General features: G+C 36.3%; 3 protein-coding genes across 4 annotated transcripts; 2 read left to right on the top strand and 1 right to left on the bottom strand.

Moving 5' to 3' along the window:
* Window positions 1–12,751: 12,751 nt before the first annotated feature.
* On the top strand, window positions 12,752–18,276 carry LOC113290299. Of its 2 annotated transcripts, none has more exons than XM_026539915.1 (4): window positions 12,752–13,050; window positions 15,706–15,997; window positions 16,105–16,147; window positions 17,809–18,276. In XM_026539915.1, exons 2-4 carry the CDS (start codon window positions 15,719–15,721, stop codon window positions 17,934–17,936), a joined length of 450 nt encoding a protein of 149 aa, XP_026395700.1. In that variant the 5' UTR covers window positions 12,752–13,050; window positions 15,706–15,718; the 3' UTR covers window positions 17,937–18,276. The 2 variants fall into 2 exon arrangements, with proteins under 2 accessions (XP_026395700.1, XP_026395701.1); XM_026539916.1 differs by lacking the exon at window positions 12,752–13,050 and adding an exon at window positions 13,529–13,702.
* Window positions 18,176–19,744, top strand: LOC113291931 (pentatricopeptide repeat-containing protein At3g29230-like). Its single transcript, XM_026541412.1, has one exon. It carries the CDS (start codon window positions 18,176–18,178, stop codon window positions 19,742–19,744), a length of 1,569 nt encoding a protein of 522 aa, XP_026397197.1.
* Window positions 19,745–19,855: 111 nt separating this feature from the next.
* Window positions 19,856–21,179, bottom strand: LOC113290298 (F-box protein SKIP1-like). Its single transcript, XM_026539914.1, has 2 exons — window positions 20,805–21,179; window positions 19,856–20,641 (listed from the first exon to the last, which is right to left on the bottom strand). The coding sequence occupies exons 1-2, from the start codon at window positions 21,149–21,151 to the stop codon at window positions 20,074–20,076; spliced, it is 915 nt and encodes a 304-aa protein (XP_026395699.1). The 5' UTR covers window positions 21,152–21,179; the 3' UTR covers window positions 19,856–20,073.
* Window positions 21,180–21,307: the final 128 nt, after the last annotated feature.

Here is a 21,307-nt window from a genome sequence, read left to right as displayed (position 1 = left end):
AACCATTTGGTTGACTATTGTTGAACCAACAAATGTACAAGTTTGGGTACGGTTACACAAGCCTAGAAACGTGCATTTCATTTGTGTGTAACAAGCTAGTTTTCGATCTAACGGTTGAAAGATATTAGCTTGAATCTAATCAGGTTTTCATCTAACGGTGAATATTGAATGCTTTGTTACCAAGCTAACATTGATTCCAAACCCTGATTTGAAAGACTATATAAGGGAGAACTCTAGCAACTGGGAAACCTAATCCCCATACCTTCTCTGTGATACTAGTTGTGCTAAGCTAGAGTCGATTCTCCTTTAACCTTGGTTTCTTCTTCTAAACCAGGTTAACGACTTGAAGACTTCTTTGGGATTGTGAAGCCAGACCGATACTACTTTCTTGTAGTTGTGTGATTTGATCTTGTTGTTTCTATCGTAAGAGTACAATTGTAATAATTGGCTTGAGATTGATATCTCTGATAGGCAAGATATAAAAGAAATCACAAACACTTCGTCTCATCATTTGTGATTCCACAATATCTTTTTTCGCCGTGTCGATTAAGATTACTGTGAGGTGATTGATAATACTAGGCTGTTTTTCGGGAATATAAGTCTGGTTTATCAATTAGTTCCTGTTCACCTTGATTTATCAAAAGACAGAACAAAACTCATAGGTATATTCTTGGGAGACAGTTTTATCTATTATTGTAGACTTTTCTGTATGATACAGATTTGTTTATTAAAGTCTTCGACTTTGGGTCGTAGCAACTCTTAGTTGTCGGTGAGATCAGCTAAGGGAATCAAGTACGTAGCATCATGTTGGGATCAGAGATGTAGGAGCATAATTGTACCTTGGATCAGTGTGAGATTTATTGGGGTTCAACTGCAGTCCAGACCGAAGTTAATTTGGAGTAGGCTAGTGTATGTAGCGATTTAATACAGCGTGTGTTCAATCTGGACTAGATCCCGGGGTTTTTCTGCATTTGCGGTTTCCTCGTTAACAAAATTCTGGTGTCTGTGTTATTTCTTTTCCGCATTATATTTTGTTATATAATTGAAATATCACAGGTTGTGCGTTGTTCAATCAATTAGAATATCCGACCTTTTGGTTGTTGATTTAAATTGATTGACACTTGGATATTGGTCTTTGGTACCATCCAAGTTATCTCTCTTGTATTTGATAAAGACTCGCAAATTTCTATTTGCTTGAGTATATATCAAATCGACAGATTGAGATATAAACTCTTTGATATGCTTTTTATCTAGATTGAGTCTGACTGTCTAGTTGATTCTCTAGAAAGTATATTGGAGTTTCTCCGTACAGATTGCTAAACGAAATATTGGGTGTGGTTGTTGTACCCCCACTTTTCAACTATTCACATCTTTATCAAATAATCCTGACTGATAAAAAATATTTATGTCGTTGTTTGAGCCGACCATACCAAAAAAACAATGTCAGAACCACATATCATACGAAGCTACGGCCTGTACAACAACAATGTTCAAATATAAATGCTACATATAACCAATGCATATAATGGTCAAAGATAAGTGATCCAAGGTCTCGCAAAGACATTTATTAGGAATGCAAGCCTCCCTTTTCTATCAAACGTGTCCCAACTGACTACGGAAAGACTCAATCGAATGGTTCAAGCCTCATGTTAATCCAATCCGAACCGGATTGTATGAAGAGTCTTGTGCAAGCATGAGACTCGTGGACAAGGCTCACATAGGGAACATGCCTCTTTCTCAGCGTCTTAAATACACTCACGGCTAGAAAATTAATTGAGCCTGAACTCCATGTGTTTATCCAAAAACGTTGATAAACTCTCTTGATCTCCTAATGATAAATAAAGAAACCCACATGTAATAATTCGGCCTCCATGTTAAATGTGTGACCGGCCACAAAGATATAGAGCCCAATATCAGCTCCTCTCACACTCAACACACGATTTCTAAGGTATTCCTTGCATTTTCACGTGATTTGTCCTAGTCATCACAAATCATATTATATATATTTATCCTAGTCAGCGCCAGATATAAAGAATATTTATCTCCCTCAATACGCCATCACAAAAGGCTAACTCAGCCACACAAATAGGGGATATCGATTAGGATTTTGGTTTGGCGGTCTGTGGCACGTGTGAGAAATAGTCAGCCTATTTTTCACCGTAAAAGAGAGTAAAGGCAACAGAATAAAGATATAAAAGCAACCTAGTTTATCTCTATTTATTCCTGGAGAGAAGGGAAAAGTGCTCCGCACGACAAGTAATCTTATCTTTACCGATCTGAGATTAGAAAATTTGGATACATACATGTCCTCTGTTTCTCCAAGCTGACACACAACTTTCTCATGAACTCTCATAGCAATTCTTCTTGAAACCCTATAATTTTATGATATCTCTCTTCATATGATTCCCTCCCTAAGACCGGCCCTAAGCCTCATTCTCTGTGGTTGAAGAAGCCTTTGGACGGTCATTGTGCGTGTTTTAGGCAAAGAGTCTTCGTGCTCAACTTACCGTAACTCACTTTCAAAATCCTAAAATCTCATTTTTCGCCTCTCTCCGATTTTAGGTAACTACAATTGCGTTCGTATAATTTGGTGAGGCTCTATATTGTACTATTACTAGACACTGTCATTGGTAAATCCAATTACTAGTAGACTATTGATATGGCGGGGTTGTGCACGATTATAAAATTAAAAAAATATATAAATCCATAAATAACTTCTTAGGGAATCTGTAAAATAAAATATGACTTTAATTAGATGATCAATTATAGTATAAATAATATTGTGTATTGGAAATTGCCTCAACATAAATTTCTTCACATATGGCATAAAATAAAATAAGAAGGAGCAGTAAAATACCAAACATGTGACTCTAACTCATATATTCATAGTAAAGTTAACATCAATTAACTGTGATTGAATTTTGGATGTACAACTTAAATTGAAAGTTATTAACTATTAAATGGAAAAAAAATGGAGCATAACAAATGTTTAAATATAAATGCTACATATAACCGATGCATATGAAAATTACACACGAATTTTTTCAAATAAAAAATAATTATTTTTAAGGCTTTATTTTTCTTCTCAAATCCACCCCAAGATCGACTTTCCTCGTAGTAGAAGTAGCTTCCCCCTAATAATCATCGTTCTTATTTATCTTCATGCTCTTCGTATATGATTTGTGGTGATACATCTTCATTTATGATCTATTTGTACCCAAAATTTATTTTAGGCACATTACACGATTGATTTGATGATGATGATGATGCAAAATTAGGGTTACAAAACAAATTGAAGACAAATAGAGGAGACAAGAACTTAACGTGGTTCGACAAGTTGTTCTTACATCCACAGATGAAATCCCGTATGGAGAGATTTTATTGATACAATGAATGCAATAACTCTTGAATGGTTAGTTAACCTTGAAATTGTGTCCCCTTTTGAGTTGGATTTTGGCCTCTATTTATAGGCAAAAACCAAATGTAGTCGTAGTTATCCCAAATAATCACCTAGATTTGTAGTTATCATAAATAACCACCTGGATTTGTACTTATCCTTGAAGATCCATGTTTATCTTCCCTAGATTTATGTTTATCTTGAAAGATCCCTGTATATCTTCCCCATATTTGAATTTATCTAGAAAGATCATTGTCTATCTTCACAAGATTAGTGTTTATCTCTACAACATTTGTATCTATCTTGAAAGATTCATGTCTATCTCTCAAGATTTGTGTCTATCTTGGAAGATCCATATCTATATTCCAAGATTTGTGTTTATCTCAAAATGACTTCCAAAATAAGTCTTTTGGGATTCTATAACAAGTTATACCGGGTTTCTATAATAAGCCATTGGTTTCTTTAATAAACCGTCTAGCTTCCAAAATAAGCCTTGGGTTTCTTTAATAAATAGAATGTGATTCTTTAATAAGTCATGAGCTTCTTTAATAAACCTACTGAACTTCTTTAATAAACTGATTGTGCTTCCAAAATAAGTCTGTTAGAGTACTGCTCAGTCAAACTCGCAAGCGTTGCTATCTCAAGGTTGTTTGTCAATGTTAGTGATCAAAACTATAAGTCTTGATTTCTAGTCTACTTATAGCGATGTCTCGGACTAGGATAGATTGTGTAGTTGAGCATTAGACTTCACGACGTTCATCATTTGAAGACGAAGAACTACTAAGGAGATCTTGTGGAACTTCACCAACAAAAGGTATGTGGAGACTAAAACTCATCTGTCACTTGGACAGTCTATTTCTACTATATCTCTTATATTGATACAAAAGTCGTATTGCTATATAATATTCGATTATGTACATTTGAGATTTCGAGCTGAGTTTAACTCTCTTACATATTTCTCGAAATATGTGTTGGTAAGTTTTCGCTTCAACCAAGTTCATCTTATATTCTTGACGAAAGTCAAAAGATGATCATGTAAAAATCGCCGAGTAACATCTTACATGGTTGTGTGATACAATCATTTGGTATAGATTTGGAGTGTTTCGTAATGATTATTTCAATAACTTGAAAATTGCTTTGATGCTAATAGTTCGTGAAAAAAACTATTGTCATCCTCTAAGAATGTTTCAATGATTGAAATAGAGTTTAGAACACTTAACCGTTATTGGATTATGAACATAGTATGTGTTCTTGCATATATGTGATCCATGTCCGGAACTATAGTATGCATACCCGTATGCGTACCTGTTAGTTGTGAAATTCCGGGAGCCTAAGTACACATACCCGTACGCGTACTGGCGTAAGGTTTGGATCCGGGAATTTCTGCTGTGTTTGGAGGTATGCGTACCCGTTCGCATACTGGCGAACCCAAAATCAGTTTGGCTACTTAAGTTTGTGTATCTGTTTACATACTTGAGTGGTTAAAGTTATAAAATCGGTTTGTTCATGAACTAATACATTTATATAATAAGGAATGCATTATATGCAAACCGTGACTATAATGTTCATGAATTGATTCGAGTGAATCAAACCGATTTTGCTTCAATTGTGTTCTTATATACTTCTATGAGAATATAGCAATTGAACAACTCTATAACTAGTTTCATTTGAACTAGTTGTGGTTAAGATGAATAAGGTTGATATGAGAGTGTTCATATAACTAACTTCGGTCAACTGCTGTTGAGCCAACCTAGTGTACACGTTTAGGTACGGTTACTCAAACTTAAATGAAGGTACATTTCATTTGTGTATAACAAGCTAAGTACGATCTAACGGTTGAAAGATATTAGCTTGAATCTAATCAGGTTTTCATCTAACGGTGAATATTGAATGCTTTGTTACCAAGGTAACTTAGATTGCAAACCCTGATTTGAAAACTATATAAGGGAGAACTCTAGCAACTAGGAAACCTAATCCCCACACCTTTTGTGTGATAATAGTTGCGACTAGAGTCGATTCTCCTTTAACCTTAGGTTTTTCATGAAACCATGTAGGTTAACGACTTGAAGAATTCATTGGGATTGTGAAGTCAGACCCAACTATTTTCTCTGTAGTTGCGTGTTCTAATCTTACTTCTACTATTGTGATTGAGTATTATCTTTGCTAAGATTTGCTTGAGATTTATCTCCGATGGGTAAGATTAAAAGTAGTCACAAACATCTTCGTCTCATCGTTTGTGATTTCATAATATCTTGTTTCGCTTCCATATGATTAAGATTATTGTGAGGTGATTGATAATACTAGGATGTTCTTCGGTAATATAAGTCCGATTTACCAATTGGTTCCTGCGCACGTACCATGATTTATCAAAAGACGGAACAAAACACATAGGTATTTCTGTGGGAGACAGATTTATCTATTCCAATAGACTTTTCTGTGTGAGACAGATTTATTTATCAAGTCTTCGACTTTGGGTAGTATCAACTCTTGGTTGTGGGTGAGATCATCTAAGGGAATCAAGTGCGTAGAATCCTGCTGGGGTTTAGAGACGTAAGGAGCGCAACTGTACCTTGATCAATGTGAGATTGATTTGTGCTCAACTACATTCCAGTATGAAGTTCTTTGGTAGTAGGCTAGTGTCTGTAGCGGCTTAATACAGTGTGGTGTTCAAAGCTGGACTAAGTCCTGGGGTTTTTCTACATTTGCGGTTTCCTCGTTAACAAAATTTCTGGTGTCTGTGTTATTTCTTTTCTGCATTATATTTTGTTATATAATAGAAATATCACGGGTTGTGCGTTAAGTTCAATCAGTTCTTGGATCCGACCTTTGGGTTGTTGATTGAATTGATTGACACTTGGATATTAGTTTGTGATATCGTCCAAGTTATTTCTCTTATTGAAACGGGCTCGCAAATTCCTATTTGTTCGATTGCAGATTGAATTGAGAAATTGAGTTATAACTCTTTGATATAATTTTCTATAGATTGAGTCTGACTATCTGAAAGTATATTGGAGTTTGTCTATTCAGATTCCCGAACGAAATATTGGGTGTTGTTGTTAGACCCCCGCTTTTTCAAAGTCAACCGAGCTTTTATAATAAGCCATGTGGGTTTCTTTAATATATCGACTAGTATCTATAATAAACCAAATGAGTTTCTACAATAAACCGTGTTTCACCTGTATGGAATAGCCTGTGCGGCATGCACGTGCACCATCTTAATGGGGTACAAACCTGATCATTATATATATTTGGATGTGGTGGAAGATAATCTATAAGTTATGCTGTCATTATGGACGACTAGCTCCATCATATCCCAATATAAAAGACACATAATATACTTTTATAGTTATTCTAAATCATTGGATACTTCATGATAAGCGATTGATAATTTTTCAAGACGCAGATGAGTTTAAAATTCCCAAAATTCATTTACCTATTATATTCACAACATAAATTCAAAACCTCCCAAGTGAAGTAAGACCTTCATAGTTTGAGGCCTAGTGGTTTTATTTGAGGCTTGTTGCTAAAAGACAAAAAAGGTCATTAAAAATTAATTTGTCACAACCCCTTAGCTAATTATTCACTTACTACCTATTTTATCCCTAATTAATTAATGTTAATTAATCATTTTGGGTGTTAATTAATCGTGTTATTTGAGATAAATTAATGAAAATCGATCTTCAAACATCAAACAACTGAAAAATTTTGATTTTTTTTTTCGAAAACACTACCTAGAATCGGTTTACGTTCATGTACTAGTAAACCAATTATGGGTAGTATTTTTGTATTCACGAACGATATCAAGAATCGGTTAAAGTATGCATAAACAAAATCTGATTCTTATAATCAGATTTTTTGGCGTCATATATAAACAGATTGTTACTTTTTCGTAAGAAAAAAAAATCCATTCATACTTTCATTCATTTCAAGTCTACTCCTTTCCATAGGAATCACGGATGCACTTAGCACGTGCATCAAGCCTTTGAACCCCTTGGCGACCCTAGATAGTGGTCGAGTTATAGTCTCGTGAGGTTTTACTTAGAGATCTACCGATAAAATCTACACAAAAACTCTTAAAATTATCAATCTTCGTCGGAGGAATCCGAGTCCGATTCACCCACCATAAAATCCGAGGCATATTCCATAATTTTGGATACCATGAAGTGATATCTTTCATCAAATGTGAATGCTTCCCCTTCCATGGCTTCGTCCTACAAAAACACGACACAAACTTACTTTGTTAGTTAAAAATTAATAAAAGTAGATTGTGCAGGATCAACCATAAAAATACTTACAAGTTGTTGAAGGGACAAGCTAAAGTGTCTAGCGTTCAAAATCTGTTGTTGAATAGCTATAAAAGAAACTATTACATCTTGGATGATTTGGTGCCTATCATGGATTTGTTGAAGACTTCTTCTCTTCGGGTTCCCATGATCTTGCCTAAATTTGTTATATATCTTCGCCCAAAAGGTCTCGGACTCTACCCTTACGAAGAAGTGATCTACACAACTCGACTTTCGGCGTACCATGCCTTGATGATTGCCAAATCTTTGGCGGAGTCTAACGATGACATTCTTGTTTGTGGAGGTATTCATGAAATAAGTAGTTGTGGAGTATATGGAGTAGAAGCAAATAAAATGAGCAAGTTTGAGGCAAATTGGGTCCGGGGATGAGGTCTATTTATATAGAGAAAGACCCCCAACGACTAGTTTTTTACGATAAAATTGAAATAATTTAGTACAGTCGGTCTTCTCGAACGTCCAAAAAAACCGATTGTTGTTTGATGCCAACGAGAATCGGTATTTATATTGGCAACATAAACCGATTGTGGCTGAATATCAATAAAGAAAAATTTAACTTTTCACCGACAGTAATCAGTTTATATATCTACACATGTAATCCGATTCTGGCTAAAAAAAGATAAAAAACCTGGCATTTTTGAGGCATGAAAAATCGGATTATACTGACGCCCACATAAACCGATTCTATGATAGAGCCTCAACAATCAGTTTATAGGTGCAGTCGTGTACCCCGATTGCTTACCTGTATTTGCAACAAAAAAAGCTTGAAGCATGCATTAACTTGTTTTACTATAGGCCCATTATACACATAATTATAATTAAAACTTTAAATACATTTTAATTTCAAACCATAATCATCCAAGAAATAAACTATAATCATCCAAAAAAACAAAAAATTGTTAAAAACTTAAAACTTAAACCCCCAAAAGTCTTACAAACCTAAAACTTAAACCCATTATATTTATAAGAAAGCATCAACATCATGGAGCAGCAGCATCAGGAGCATTGGCAGCAGCAACTGCAGCCATTTTTTCAAACAGACTATTCAAATGTTTGTCGCGTGCCCTTCGAGCCTCAATTACATCCCTCATTCTCATGGAAAATCTGATGAGATCAACGAGATATTCCAACGCAAGCTTATTAGTCAGTGGCAGGGCCTGATCCAAATGGGTCTCACAGCCAAAGCCGAAATTGTAGAGGCTTCTAGGTACCATGGCGTGTGGTGTCATGTCAACATCCTCTTGTTGGAGCTCTCAAGAATAAAAGGCTAGGTGACCGAAGTCCATATCTACAAAAAAAAAATTAGCTAGTTAAACAATCGGTACATTGGATAGCATATGTAATCCGATTATAACAAGAAAAACACACAGGAAAGTAAAACCCTAAGAATCAGTGCAAAAGACACATAAATAAAAATTGATTTTGAAATGAAATCTGAAGAAAAAGTTTCCATAAACGGTACATTAACGACGTACATAAAAACCGGTTGTATGAGCACAGAGTTCAAAAAAATTAGTACCCATAATCGTTTTATGCTAATGCACTTGTAAACCAGGTTTATGCTAATGCACTTGTAAACCGATTCTGGTGATGTCTTTACATATTCTGATTTCTACCTAGAATTTCTCGATGCTAATCATCTTATCTAATTGTGTAAGCGCTCCAAAAAAATTGTAGTATCATCACCTAGCTCTCCTAAGGTGGTAAAGGCAAGAGTCCCAAAACCATAACCTTGAGAGGTGCACTTCTCTAAATACTTGACATTCTTACGATCAACAACGTTCTTAATGGCCAGACCCGAGGTAAAGGTACGAATCCCACCACCAGTAAAAGGTGAAATACCAGTCATATCAAAGCACACATCACGCTCATTATCCCAATTATACACAAGTATATCCACTGGTCTCAGAGCAGTGTCATTATTCGCAAGAAAATCCAAGTCAACCTCCTTCCTAGCCGGCATACTCGCAGGATAACACATGTCTGCAATAGTGTCACGCACCAAATCATGTTTAAACTTAAGCCCAACTTCATTCGCAGAATGCAAAACATGATTTTCAAAAACATCCATATCTCTTTTACAAAAGGGACAAGCACCATCCGCCTCGAATAGGGGGATCCCTAATTTGTGTCGGAGAATTGCATTAAACTTCCTAGCTTCAATATGTTGATTGAGCCCCAAAATTGAAACTGCCATCTGAAAATCCCAGGCGCATGTTTTGTTTGGTTGCATTGCCATAGCACAAAATCACAATCCGTCATAGCATAATTGGTGGGTATATATGTTCTTATTTACAAAATCAAAGTAAATTATTGCCAGAGAGTTCATAGAATGGATGGAAAAATTACTATTACTAGTGTTAATAGAATAAACAACTCCACACAGTGAGATAAAGGATTCCAAAGCTTGCTGAAGAGAATGGCCACTACTATTGATGCCGGTGTGCCTCAGAATAATGGACTACAATTCTAGGGTCTGTAAACAAGATGCAAGAAAACAATAATAGTTAGTATCTTGTATAGTATACCCAACCATACCACCCAATTTGAATGGCAGGGTAGAAAGCATCTGTCGAAGAAGCCCGTAACCAGGTCCATTACCTGTAATAATGTGTCCAAGGAATTGAAACAAACGAGCATCAAATAAGTCTTGAGCTTCATGTATAAATTCAAGTCTAGTAGTTCTCAGTGCGAAGTAAAGCCGCGACACACCCGAACAATTCCTAAACAAAAGCAGTTCACATTGAGGGTTTTCTAGCTTTTCTACATCGTCAATAAGATCCATAGAATTACGCACTCTACCAACAACCAAATCTTTATTGAATCGAGCGTCAAGGCTTACCGGAACACCCAATAGTTTCACCCCCTTAGATGATCTGCTGATATTAGGAGGGAAAACACCTGTAACCGAAGCTCTAGGATCCGGAATGGGCCAGAACAACTCCGTTTTAGCTACATTCAAATGCAAACCCCTTTCAACCCTCAGCATCTTGAATAATCTTCAAAACCTTTGAAACCATTAGAGTATCACCTATCACCTTTGAAACCATTCAAGATCACATTGCAGGGCGATTTTCTTAACCAAGGGGTGAAGAGTAAGAGCAAACAACACCTCCCTAAAGGATCACCTCCTTGTACTCCTTGGGATGAGGAGAGAACATGATCCATGTAATATAAACGAGCAGGTGAAGCGTAACATAATTCTACCCAACGAGAAATTGATAGGCATAATTTACGTACCTCAGAGAGTATAGTCGTACGTACGGTCAATGAGGTTAAAAGCATTTGAGAAATCTACAAGTAACATGGAAAAGTAATATGATTTTATTTTTTGTTTTAGGTTTTTTACTGAAAATGGTATTGAATTTGTATTTATGCTAGAAATAACTCGTGCCGTAACGGCACTGCTATGATTTGATATTATAGTTGTTGATTGTTTTTACTTTCTTAATCACTCAACTTTGTAAACAATTTAGAAATTCGTATCACACAAATATCTTTATACACAAGAAATCGACCCATATACATCAATAATAAATCAACTGCAAATTCCTTATATAGCGAATATGATTCGCTTCGGATCACATTCACCTGTACAAAAATATAACCTATATGTCATTTTTATAATTTGAGTTGTGTTTGTATATTAGGATTACAGATACCTTGTATTGAGAATGCAAATCTGTGCACTTCCTCAAAACTGTAATACAAATTTTTTTATATCGGGTTTATTATATCCTAAAAGATTTTATTATCGTGTTTGTATCCGTAATAGATATGGCACACATATTTTTTATTTGGTTGTGCATTCAATATCCCTTTTAATATCTTGATTTATAAGATGACTCACTAATTATTAAATTAAAGTTATAATGAAAGAGGTTACAAACCCACTAGTTATTAAGTTCATAATGAAAGAGGTTACAAACACGACCGCTAGATGTCTATTGGTAGGATGAGATTGGGATGGTTAGATCATCTGTTTGTCTTTCAAATGTTATCTAGCCGTTGGTGGCTAAAAACTCCTTCTGTTTTGTATTATAGCTAGATGGGTTGGTAATAGGATTAATTTGAGGCTAGTTTGGTCTTTTTGGCTATTAGACAACCCATAACCATTTGTAAAAGTTGGGAGAGGAAATTCATAGGACTCAAATAAAACTCGTAGGTCTCCGTCTCGAACTAGCAAGGAAATACAAGTTGCCCGAAATGAATACCATACAGGACACAAACTGTGATTAACAATGGAAAAAAATAAACATATCCGATGGGATGACGATGATACTGAAAGTTCAACTCAGGTGAATACAGGTATGTTTGATGTCTTAAAAAATAATGAAGAGATGGAAACTGATGGTACTAACGAGTAAAGAGGATGTCGATCGCCAAAAGGAAAGAAATTGTGAGAAAGTTTATGATGAAACAACAAATGCAGGTAAGACTACAAATTTAGTAGTTGATAACCCCACTGTTACTGAAATTGTACAAGGAGCAGGTAACAATAAAAGACTATAAGGAGGGGATAAAGGCTGTATCTAACCGATCAACGATTGTAAATTATATTCCTATAGTGTCTACATTGAACTCTTCCAGTATAAATAGTGTGTTTGACCCTGTTGCGGAGGAAGAAGCTCAAAGAATCTTGATCCTGGCAAATATGAAGAAGGCTACAACAACAATGAGTAGTAAATTTCGTGGTCCTTTACAGCCACATAAACCCAGTTTTAAATGAAGTTTTGTTGCTAGTAATCTATATGTTGCTTGAAGTTCGTGTGAAGATAATGCTTGAAGTTTAATGTGAGTTATAGATTTTTACGGTTTCTTGTAAGGGCCTGTATTGCCTATTTATTTTAATTTTAGAGGTTTAGAGATTTTGTCTGCCTTTCATTTCGCTAAAGGGTCCAGAGCCTTCGGATTTCTTGGATAATTAGTTGTAATTACTGTTTTTGGCTTTAATGTTATGACTCAGCTAAAAAAAACAATACCATACACACGACTTCCAAGAGGAGAAAATACACAAAAACAGAATGTAGCAAATTCCATTCCATTTGAGCAACTGAGCTGCTCTTCTCATTTTCTTATTAGAAAAAAAAAAGCAACTGAGAGGTGATGGAAAGTGGAAACAAATGAATGGGGATGGCGTATGGGCGCCCTAAACGTAAAAGCAGGTTTTGATAAGTAACTCCTCTTCTTACTTATTTAGAATAGAAGTTTAGAATAGAACCATTCTTCTTCTTCATTTTTACTCCCAGGCCCTGGAAAAAAACGAATCAAGGGTTTAAGAAGCCATTCAAGATCAGGAATTAGAGATCGGGGTTTTTCGTCTTCTCCTCCTCCTCCTTCACCTTACACCAGGTATTCTTACGATCTCCAATCTTATTTTTTTTATTTTTTTTTATTTTTTGCAGTTTAGGTTTTAATACCGATAGTCATGAGGAATTAGGGATCCAGGGAGTCCCTATGTGATGAAAAAAATCTTTGGTGTCCGTCCCAACAAATGTGCAGAGAAAATAATATGGAAATTTGTATTCTCACAAGTTCACCAAATTGAGTTACAAAATGAGATAATTAGAGAAATTGTTTAACAATTTCGATCAACAACAATCAAAAGAACAAACTAGCTGTTCAACGTTACTTGAAAACTTCATTAAATCAGTAGGAATCGATTAAAAATCAAAATACAGGGCAAAAAATTGAAACACACGAGTTTCAGTTAAGCCGAGATGATTGCTTTGTGGGTCGGGTTTCTGCATCCGAAACCACATTACCGAACCCACCTGATTATAACATAAAAGAAAAATAAACTGAGATGAACAATTAGAAAATCAAAATATGTTTCTGAATTCATCTACGACGAAACTCCTGCTTTAAGGTCTTCCACAGTATATACAGAAGAAATCCAAACTATACTAACATCACAAAGGCTGAAACGACATCTGAAACTTCAAATTTTGATTCATTCACTTACAGTTACACAGAAAACAAACTAAATCTAAGGAAATTAAAGGTATGGGATTGTTAACCAATATCCTTGCTGATTTCTTTGTTGTGAAAAGTGATAAATCATAAATGGGTTTTGTATCCTAAATTTAAGTGAATAGGTGATTTTGAGAAGTGGGTTACTGAGGATTTTATGTTTGTAGAGAATTTAGGTTGTGGATTTATATACCCATGTTGTTATTGTCATGGAACTAATGGTTCAATTTGATTAATGCAGGTTCTGTATTATTTCTATCATGTTTTGTGATTCCTTCTAATCAAATTTGCTCTCATACAAAAAAAAATTTATTGATCAATCCCTGTTTGATAAAATGCCTCAAAGAATTGATTGTCATGTCCCTGAAATTAGATTGTAGTTTTAGATTATTAGATTGTAAAGAGGTTTTGGGTACTGGGTTTTGTTTATATATGTTTTAGAGCGATCACTTATTGTTGTGCAATCCTCATAACTTCCAGCAATTTCGCAGCATCAGGTCAAGAGTCGTCAATAATCCCTGTTAGTTTCTAGTCGTGTTTTTTCTCTCTTTGGTCGGCCCTCACTGCTGCAGCAGTAGTCTAGTTTAAGATGCTTTTTTTTTTTGATTTGTATTAGTGTGTGAAATTTGCTTGAAACTGATTTGATATAACATGGCTATGTGCTAACCATCCAGAGGAATCCAAGCTAGGTTTGAAGATAGAAGTCAATTCATGATCGAAATTTCATCAGTAATTGCAAGACTGAAATGTATATTTTATTAGCAAACCCAATACCACGACCAATGAGCTTAGCAACATTTTGAGCACCTGCATTTAGTATTGTATAACCCTCACCATAGATAAAAAATACACAGGCAATGACTATGGTAAGTCTTTTACCAGAGTGTCCTTGTTATGTAAGATGCGAAAAAGGTAGCGGTAAAACCTGCTAGATACATAGAAGATGTGAATAGTTGGAGTCCTTGGTTATCTTATGTGGACTAATTACTGTTAAGTAGTCCTGTATTTTTAGTTTGACGATAAACGGCCTGAAAGAACTTTTCCTGGAAATTGTCCTTTGGCGTCACATCCCCTATACTTAAACATCGTAGGGAGAAAAAATGTCGTGTTAGGATTGATTTGGTGAATATTTGAAAACACTTTCTGTAGTGCTAAATAATTATGTACACGAAAATCTTTTTAGCATCCTATTGTTGATATTTAACTTGAAAACAATGGCTGGGAGGATTAGTTTCTTCTCCTTGGTGAACATTTATAGGCAGGACGAGGAAATTAGATTTCCTTGGTATTAGAAGGAGCTCCCATAGGCAGGAGTTGCTTAACAGTAACATGATTCCTTGAAACGTTATGAATTAGAGATCCATATCTGGTTTTACTCCCTTCATAAGGAATATCTACAATTGGATCCATGATTTTTGACCTTCAAATAGGCCTAGCAAGAACCAATTTGGAGGAATTCGAGACATATGTTGCCTTGCAGTCCGAGGGATACCTTCCCCTGTTTTGAGTTTTCTGTTTAAACTGCAGCAACCCCCTCCATTTCTGTAAAATTCGTAGTTCCGAGCACTGTTGTCTCCTCTCTTGTAACATCCAATGTCTCTTTTCGTTTCTTAAACTTTAAACACCATTATCTCTATTATTCTAATTTCTATCATTTCCTTGACTTAAAATAGAAACTGGATGCTTATATTAAATCTCGTGATTGACACCATTACCTTTTTCTTAGTTTTGAAGCCTAAAAGGGCAAGTCCTATGGAACCAACAAACATGTAAAAATGGTGATTAGAATCTCGCTGTGGACGACTAGCCCCCAATGTTGAAGACACATAGTATACTCGTTTTAATTCTAAATAAAGCATGGGAAGTTTGCTTGAAACTGATTTGATACAACATGGTCATAGGAAACTTATTTTGGTGGTGTTTTAGTATTTTATCTCTGCAAACTAATTAGTAAACCAAGCACTTGGAAAGTTTTGATTTATGCAATTTCCAGACATTTTCAGAACCTGTTTTTTATGTTACAAAACTCTGCAGAAAACATTTGGCAATGCTAGGGAACAGAGCAGCAATGGACAAAACCCTAGGTATCTTCAGACATTCCTTTAGTCTTCTCACCAGAAGAAATTTCAGCGCTTCTGCTATTCCTTCTTCGACTGGAGGAGGAGGAGAAGCAACAGTATCAGCTTTGCAGAAACCAAAGAGGAAAAAGAAGAAGAATTTATTTGAAGTAGCTCAGTTTCTTCCTAACTGGGGAATTGGATATCAAATGGCTAAAACACATTGGTCTGGCGTTTCCTATCAAATCACCAAGATCAATCTCTACAAGGTCCCAAACCTCCTCCTCTTTTTTTTTTTTTTTTTGTTGATATATTAAGAAAAAATTAATCATCTCTAACTCATTTCTGACATTTTGTGTTTCTCCTATCATTGCAGGATGGTAAACATGGCAAAGCTTGGGGAATTGTTCACAAAGAAGGTGCATTTTTTTGTTTTGCTTATTACTATTTATTTATTTTGTTGAAGTTCTTGGGTAGCATACATAACATGATAGCATACAAGACATACATTTCGGTTTTTGGAGGATTAGTCTTATGACCTCCTCGAGGCCTTGCAATTTTAGGAGAAGATTCAAAAGGAAAACTAGCTTTAGAGTTTAGAGCTATGAATTGTAAGGTTCTTTGGTGTAAAGCCGGTTAAATTCAAATTAGTAGGATAGTTGAAATACTTAATGCTTCATAAAGTTAAAAATTTAGTAAGTGCGCTGTTGGAAGTTTAGAGACCTGTAAATCTTTAGGGTGTTAAAGAAGGAAATTCATGGGTTTAATGTCTACCTTATTACATATGGTTGATCAGTGAGCAGACAAACCATGAGAGGAGTGTGTTGATGTTACCAGGGGCGGATCTACATGTTGACTTGGGCTGGCTTAAGCCAGCCCAAAGTCGAGGAAAACTCAACATTTTACAGTGGTATTGAGTTTGATAAAAAAGATTCATGCCTAAATTATAGGCTTAAGCCACCCCCAAAAATTCAATTAGTTTTAAAGCCACCCCTAACTTCATTTTCCAGTTCCGCCACTGGATGTTACAATGTACAGTTATAGGCAGAATCAGTGGGCTTATAGACTCGTGAGATGGAATAGAAGAGCTGTAGCATGACGTGGAAAATTGCGACTAGACTTCCAGGTTATGGTAGTAGGTATTAGAAATTACTTTTGAGGTCGGTTATCTTAATTACTAGTGAAAGTTTAGGATACTTTTGTCCACGGACACGGCTTACTTTTTTCGTCAAGAATTCTGTCCTAAAATTTTGTGTAGGGGAGAGTATCCCTAAACCGCTCATGAGGGGATGCTCTTCTAAAGAGCATCGTCCCCTTGTTGTTCATGCCAAACTCCTCCCAGGATTCACATTCAAACATCTAATATATGGTATGAGCCTGGTTTCCTAACAGTGAAAGTTAGTAGGGCGCGGTGCATGTCTTGCAGTATGTGCTGGTCATATGTATGTTTTGTCTCTTGTAACAAATAAAATAGGAAATGACAATGAGACAAGAGGGTTTACCTTACGTTTTACCAAATAAAGGGCATTAAGGGATCCTGAGGAAGTGCTGATGATTTTAGTTTCTTGCCATCTCATGTAGTTACTGGTATAGCTGGCTTCATGTTTTTGCTTCATTACTTTATGCTTATACACATCCCTAGGTTATGAGGTTGTTCTTTGCTTGGGCTTCCGTCCAGTTTTCGTATGCTGATTTTTGAATATCTGTCGCTAGTTTATTAGGATGTTAGGTTAGACTGCAGACTGAAGATGCCTGAAATGAGGTTACTGTTTTCATGAATTGTGGAGATATTGCGTCATATTTCAAAGTTATTGATTTTGATATCTACTTATGATTGAGGTCAAGTTGCCATAGTTCTGCTTTTGCGAATCTGCTAATCTGTATCCCTTGATGGGATTGTAAGTTTGTTAAAATTTGTCCTGATGTACTTCTAACTCTTAATTTATACATTTTTGTTGGTAATCAGTTAATTGTTACTAGATAATAGGGGACACATCAGTTTTACTCTTAATTTTGATTGCGTGGGTCCTGGTACCCATGATGAAGCAACATTTCTAAGCTTTGCCTGTTATGTTTACAGGTCGGCCTGCTGCAGACGCTCCCAAGAAAATAAGTGGTGTTCACAAGCGCGGATGGAAATACATTCCTAACTCGAAAATGAAAGAAGAAAACATAGTAAAATCAGCAGCAGAAGTTCAAACAGCTTGATTCGTTTTTTCATTGAAATGTGATGGTTGTTTTCAACCAAAATTAGCAGGCGTAGATACTCCCCCGTTGATGAGTAGGCATCCAAATTTCAATTCCTTTAGGGTATTGCAGCGACATGTTGTTTCTTTAGTTTGATGTCAAAAACAAATAATTCTGAAAATATCTGTGGTTCTTATCTGCTGTATTCATGAGTATCAAGTCAAGGGATTCTATCTTGTTTTAGAGGTCAGAATCTTAAGATGGCTATGTTAAATTACTGTTTTTGTCATTCGTCGCCATCTTTGCCATCACACAGAAAACAGTGGAATAAGATGATAAAGCATAATGTTGTTGATGGAAATCCAAACCAGGCCATTTTTGTTTACAGACAAATGTTAGAATCTGGTTGTAATGGTGATAACTTTACATACCCAATTCTTCTAAAAGCATTAACTCATCTTTCTTCCTCAATATCTATACTCACTGTTCATGGACAAGCAATTAAAACTGGATTCTCAGGTCATGTTTTTGTGGAAACTTCTTTACTGAACTTTTATGCCGCGGCTGGGGATATTGAAAATGCACAAAAAGTGTTTGGTAAAATGTCTAGCAGAGATATTATTGCTTGGAATTCTATGCTAGATGCTTATGTTTCTAAAGGGATGATGGATTCTGCAATCAACCATTTTCACTTGATGCCTGTTAAGGATGCTGTGTCATTTAACATTATGATTTCCGGGTTTGCAAAGTCGTGGACTATAGAATCTGCCAGGGAATTTTTCGATGAGATTCCTGTAAGGGATGTTGTTTCATGGAATTCAATGATGTTAGGTTATAGCAAGGCAGGGGATATGGATAAGGCACGTAAAGTGTTCGATAGTATGGTGGAAAGAACTTTGGTATCATGGAACACAATGATCACTGGTTATCTAGACAATGAGCTTTATGTTGATACCATTGATTTGTTCATGGAAATGAAAGAAGAAGAGTTTGAACCTAATCATATAACATTATCAGCTGTTTTATCAGCCTGCGCGCGGGTAGGATCAGTAGAGAAAGGGCAGGAAGTACACATCTTTGCTCTTTTCAATGGACTTGCATCGAATGTGCATGTGGTTACAGCGCTGATTGACATGTACGCAAAGTGCGGTTGCGTAGATGGAGCTCTGGAAGTATTTTACAAGTCCCAAGCCAAGGATGTCACTTCTTGGAATGCAATGATCAGTGTGCTTGCACTGCATGGAAAATCACACGCTGCCCTTAAACTCTTTAGTGATTTTCAGAATAGAAATATGAAGACTGACGATATAACATTCATAGGTCTTCTGACTGCATGTAGCCACTCAGGTTTAGTGAATGAAGGATACCGTCTGTTCGAATCCATGGAGAAGGATTTTGGCATCTCACCCAAGTCTGAGCATTATGGTTGCATGGTGGATCTTCTGGGACGAGCGGGTTACCTTCACAGTGCGTATCAGCTAATGAAAGCGATGCCATTCGAGCCTGGACCGACTGTATATGGCACACTGTTAGGTGCTTGTTTGGTTCATAGGAATCTGGAGGTGGGAAACATGGTTGTTGAACACATGACAAAACGAATGGATCGTTTGAGCGACGGGGAGTACATGATGCTAGCTAATCTATATGCTTCCTGTGGTGAATTTGAGGAAGCGGATAGATGGAGAAGAGAGATGAACAATGCTGGGATTACTAAAACTGCTGGTTATAGTATGATTCTGGTCAAGGGTAAAATGATAAAGTTTTTAGCTGGAGATAGAATAACAAATGCATCTGAACAAACAGTTATTGTACTCACTTTTAAATCATAAGCCGAATTTCCTGCCATATGTAACATTTTCTGCAGCATCCTGATGCAACCATCGATAAGTGATGCACTACTTCTTTGCAGTAACGCAACTGCAAAAAGCATTTATAAGAAGTGAAACATAAAGTGCCCGTAGCTACTTATAAAGTATTGCCTGCTATAACAATCCATCTGTTTCAGAAAATCACACATTATATTTATTCATACAGAATAAGAACAACAAGCCATAAACATGCGAATCCAGGAAGCAATATACAAGCAGTACCATATTAGGGGATTTTAACAGACTGCCGTTCCATAGAACTAACACGGGCAGTCTTTACTTGGCCATGACTATATCTGGAAGCTACTTGGTTGGAATCGTTCATCGTACAATCTCCAGTGGCCATACCTCTCTGTAGGGAAAACATCCCTAGGAACATAGCAAGGTGGTGGTGTCTCTAGCCTCTTCATATTTTTTAACTTTGTTGATGCATTCTCAATATCCTGGCTTGTCAAATATGCACAACCACATAGATCCCAGTACTCCAATTTCACACACCCTTCAGTTATTGCAGCAAGGCCATGGACTGTCAACTTAGAAAATCGAAGCTCAAGGTGTTCTAAATTCGGCATGAACTTTCCTATTGCAGCAGCCTCGACATTCCCGTTCTGCGGGCAAGCATTTAAGTACTCATTCGGCACAATTCCGACATGCTGAGAAGGATTCAGTAGATTTCTTTTCAAGATCTTGAGATTTGGACAATTGCTTCCTATTAACTCTAAGGATTCATGGGATATCTCATAGCAGTAGCTAATGTCCAGTTCTGCCAGCATAGGACAATGTGATGCTATCTTCCCAAGAGACGCATCTGTGACATTTGGGCAGCAGTTGACTGAAAGAACTTGCAGGTTTGGGCACCTGCAAGCAGCACCATTAACAAAGTGTGGCAATCAACTAGATCTTAGGAGTAATAATTTTCAGGAAAAAGTGATACTTTAGGAAAAAATGAAAAAGTATCACTTTTCCTGAAACGGAAGTGGTATCAAAAATGAAAAATGTAAATAAATTTAAAAGATGTTACCTTTGAGCAACAAAAGAGAGAGATTGATCAGAACAGTGCCTAATACGGATCTCCTTGATGTTAATTCCACCACTCCAATTCACAACAGAAATTAACAGGGAATCAATTTTCCTCTCAAATTCAGGAGACCACCAGAGAGAAGATTCAGTTTTGGGACTGAAAACAGATTCCAGATCAACAACAGAGAAGAGACAAGGATCTTTGCAGGCATGAATCCATGATTTGCATACAAACATGGGTCCAATCCATCTTTCCTCTAAACTCAGTCTTGATAATATGTTTGTGAGGCACTCATAAGTTAACTCTGCCCAATTTGGGTTTCTGGTTTCATCACCTTCTTCTGCCATGGCTGAGAAATTGAGATCATGTTTGGTGAAATTTTATAATTTTATACAGAAGACCTATATGGATCAGGTTACCCGGAAGCATAACCCATCAAAATATTTTAGTGCGCCCAAGATATTTTAGGTGAGGTGCTGGGCGAGGCGCCAAGCCCTTCACCT

This window comes from Papaver somniferum, chromosome 6, assembly GCF_003573695.1.
Source record: "Papaver somniferum cultivar HN1 chromosome 6, ASM357369v1, whole genome shotgun sequence".
NCBI classification, from domain to species: Eukaryota; Viridiplantae; Streptophyta; class Magnoliopsida; order Ranunculales; family Papaveraceae; genus Papaver; species Papaver somniferum.
The sequence above is the reverse complement of the archived record's forward strand: the minus strand, read 5'-3'. Positions and strand labels throughout refer to the sequence as shown.

Bases quoted from the DNA above. Each gene is read 5' to 3' on its own strand.
- LOC113290299 (XM_026539915.1), top strand. From the start codon at position 15,719: ATGCTAGGGAACAGAGCAGCAATGGACAAAACCCTAGGTATCTTCAGA. The intron at 15,998-16,104 runs GTCCCAAACCTC...CTATCATTGCAG, and splicing joins CCAAGATCAATCTCTACAAG to GATGGTAAACATGGCAAAGC. The intron at 16,148-17,808 runs GTGCATTTTTTT...TTATGTTTACAG, and splicing joins GGGAATTGTTCACAAAGAAG to GTCGGCCTGCTGCAGACGCT.
- LOC113291931 (XM_026541412.1), top strand. From the start codon at position 18,176: ATGGCTATGTTAAATTACTGTTTTTGTCATTCGTCGCCATCTTTGCCA.
- LOC113290298 (XM_026539914.1), bottom strand. From the start codon at position 21,151: ATGGCAGAAGAAGGTGATGAAACCAGAAACCCAAATTGGGCAGAGTTA. The intron at 20,642-20,804 runs GTAACATCTTTT...TGCTGCTTGCAG, and splicing joins CTCTCTTTTGTTGCTCAAAG to GTGCCCAAACCTGCAAGTTC.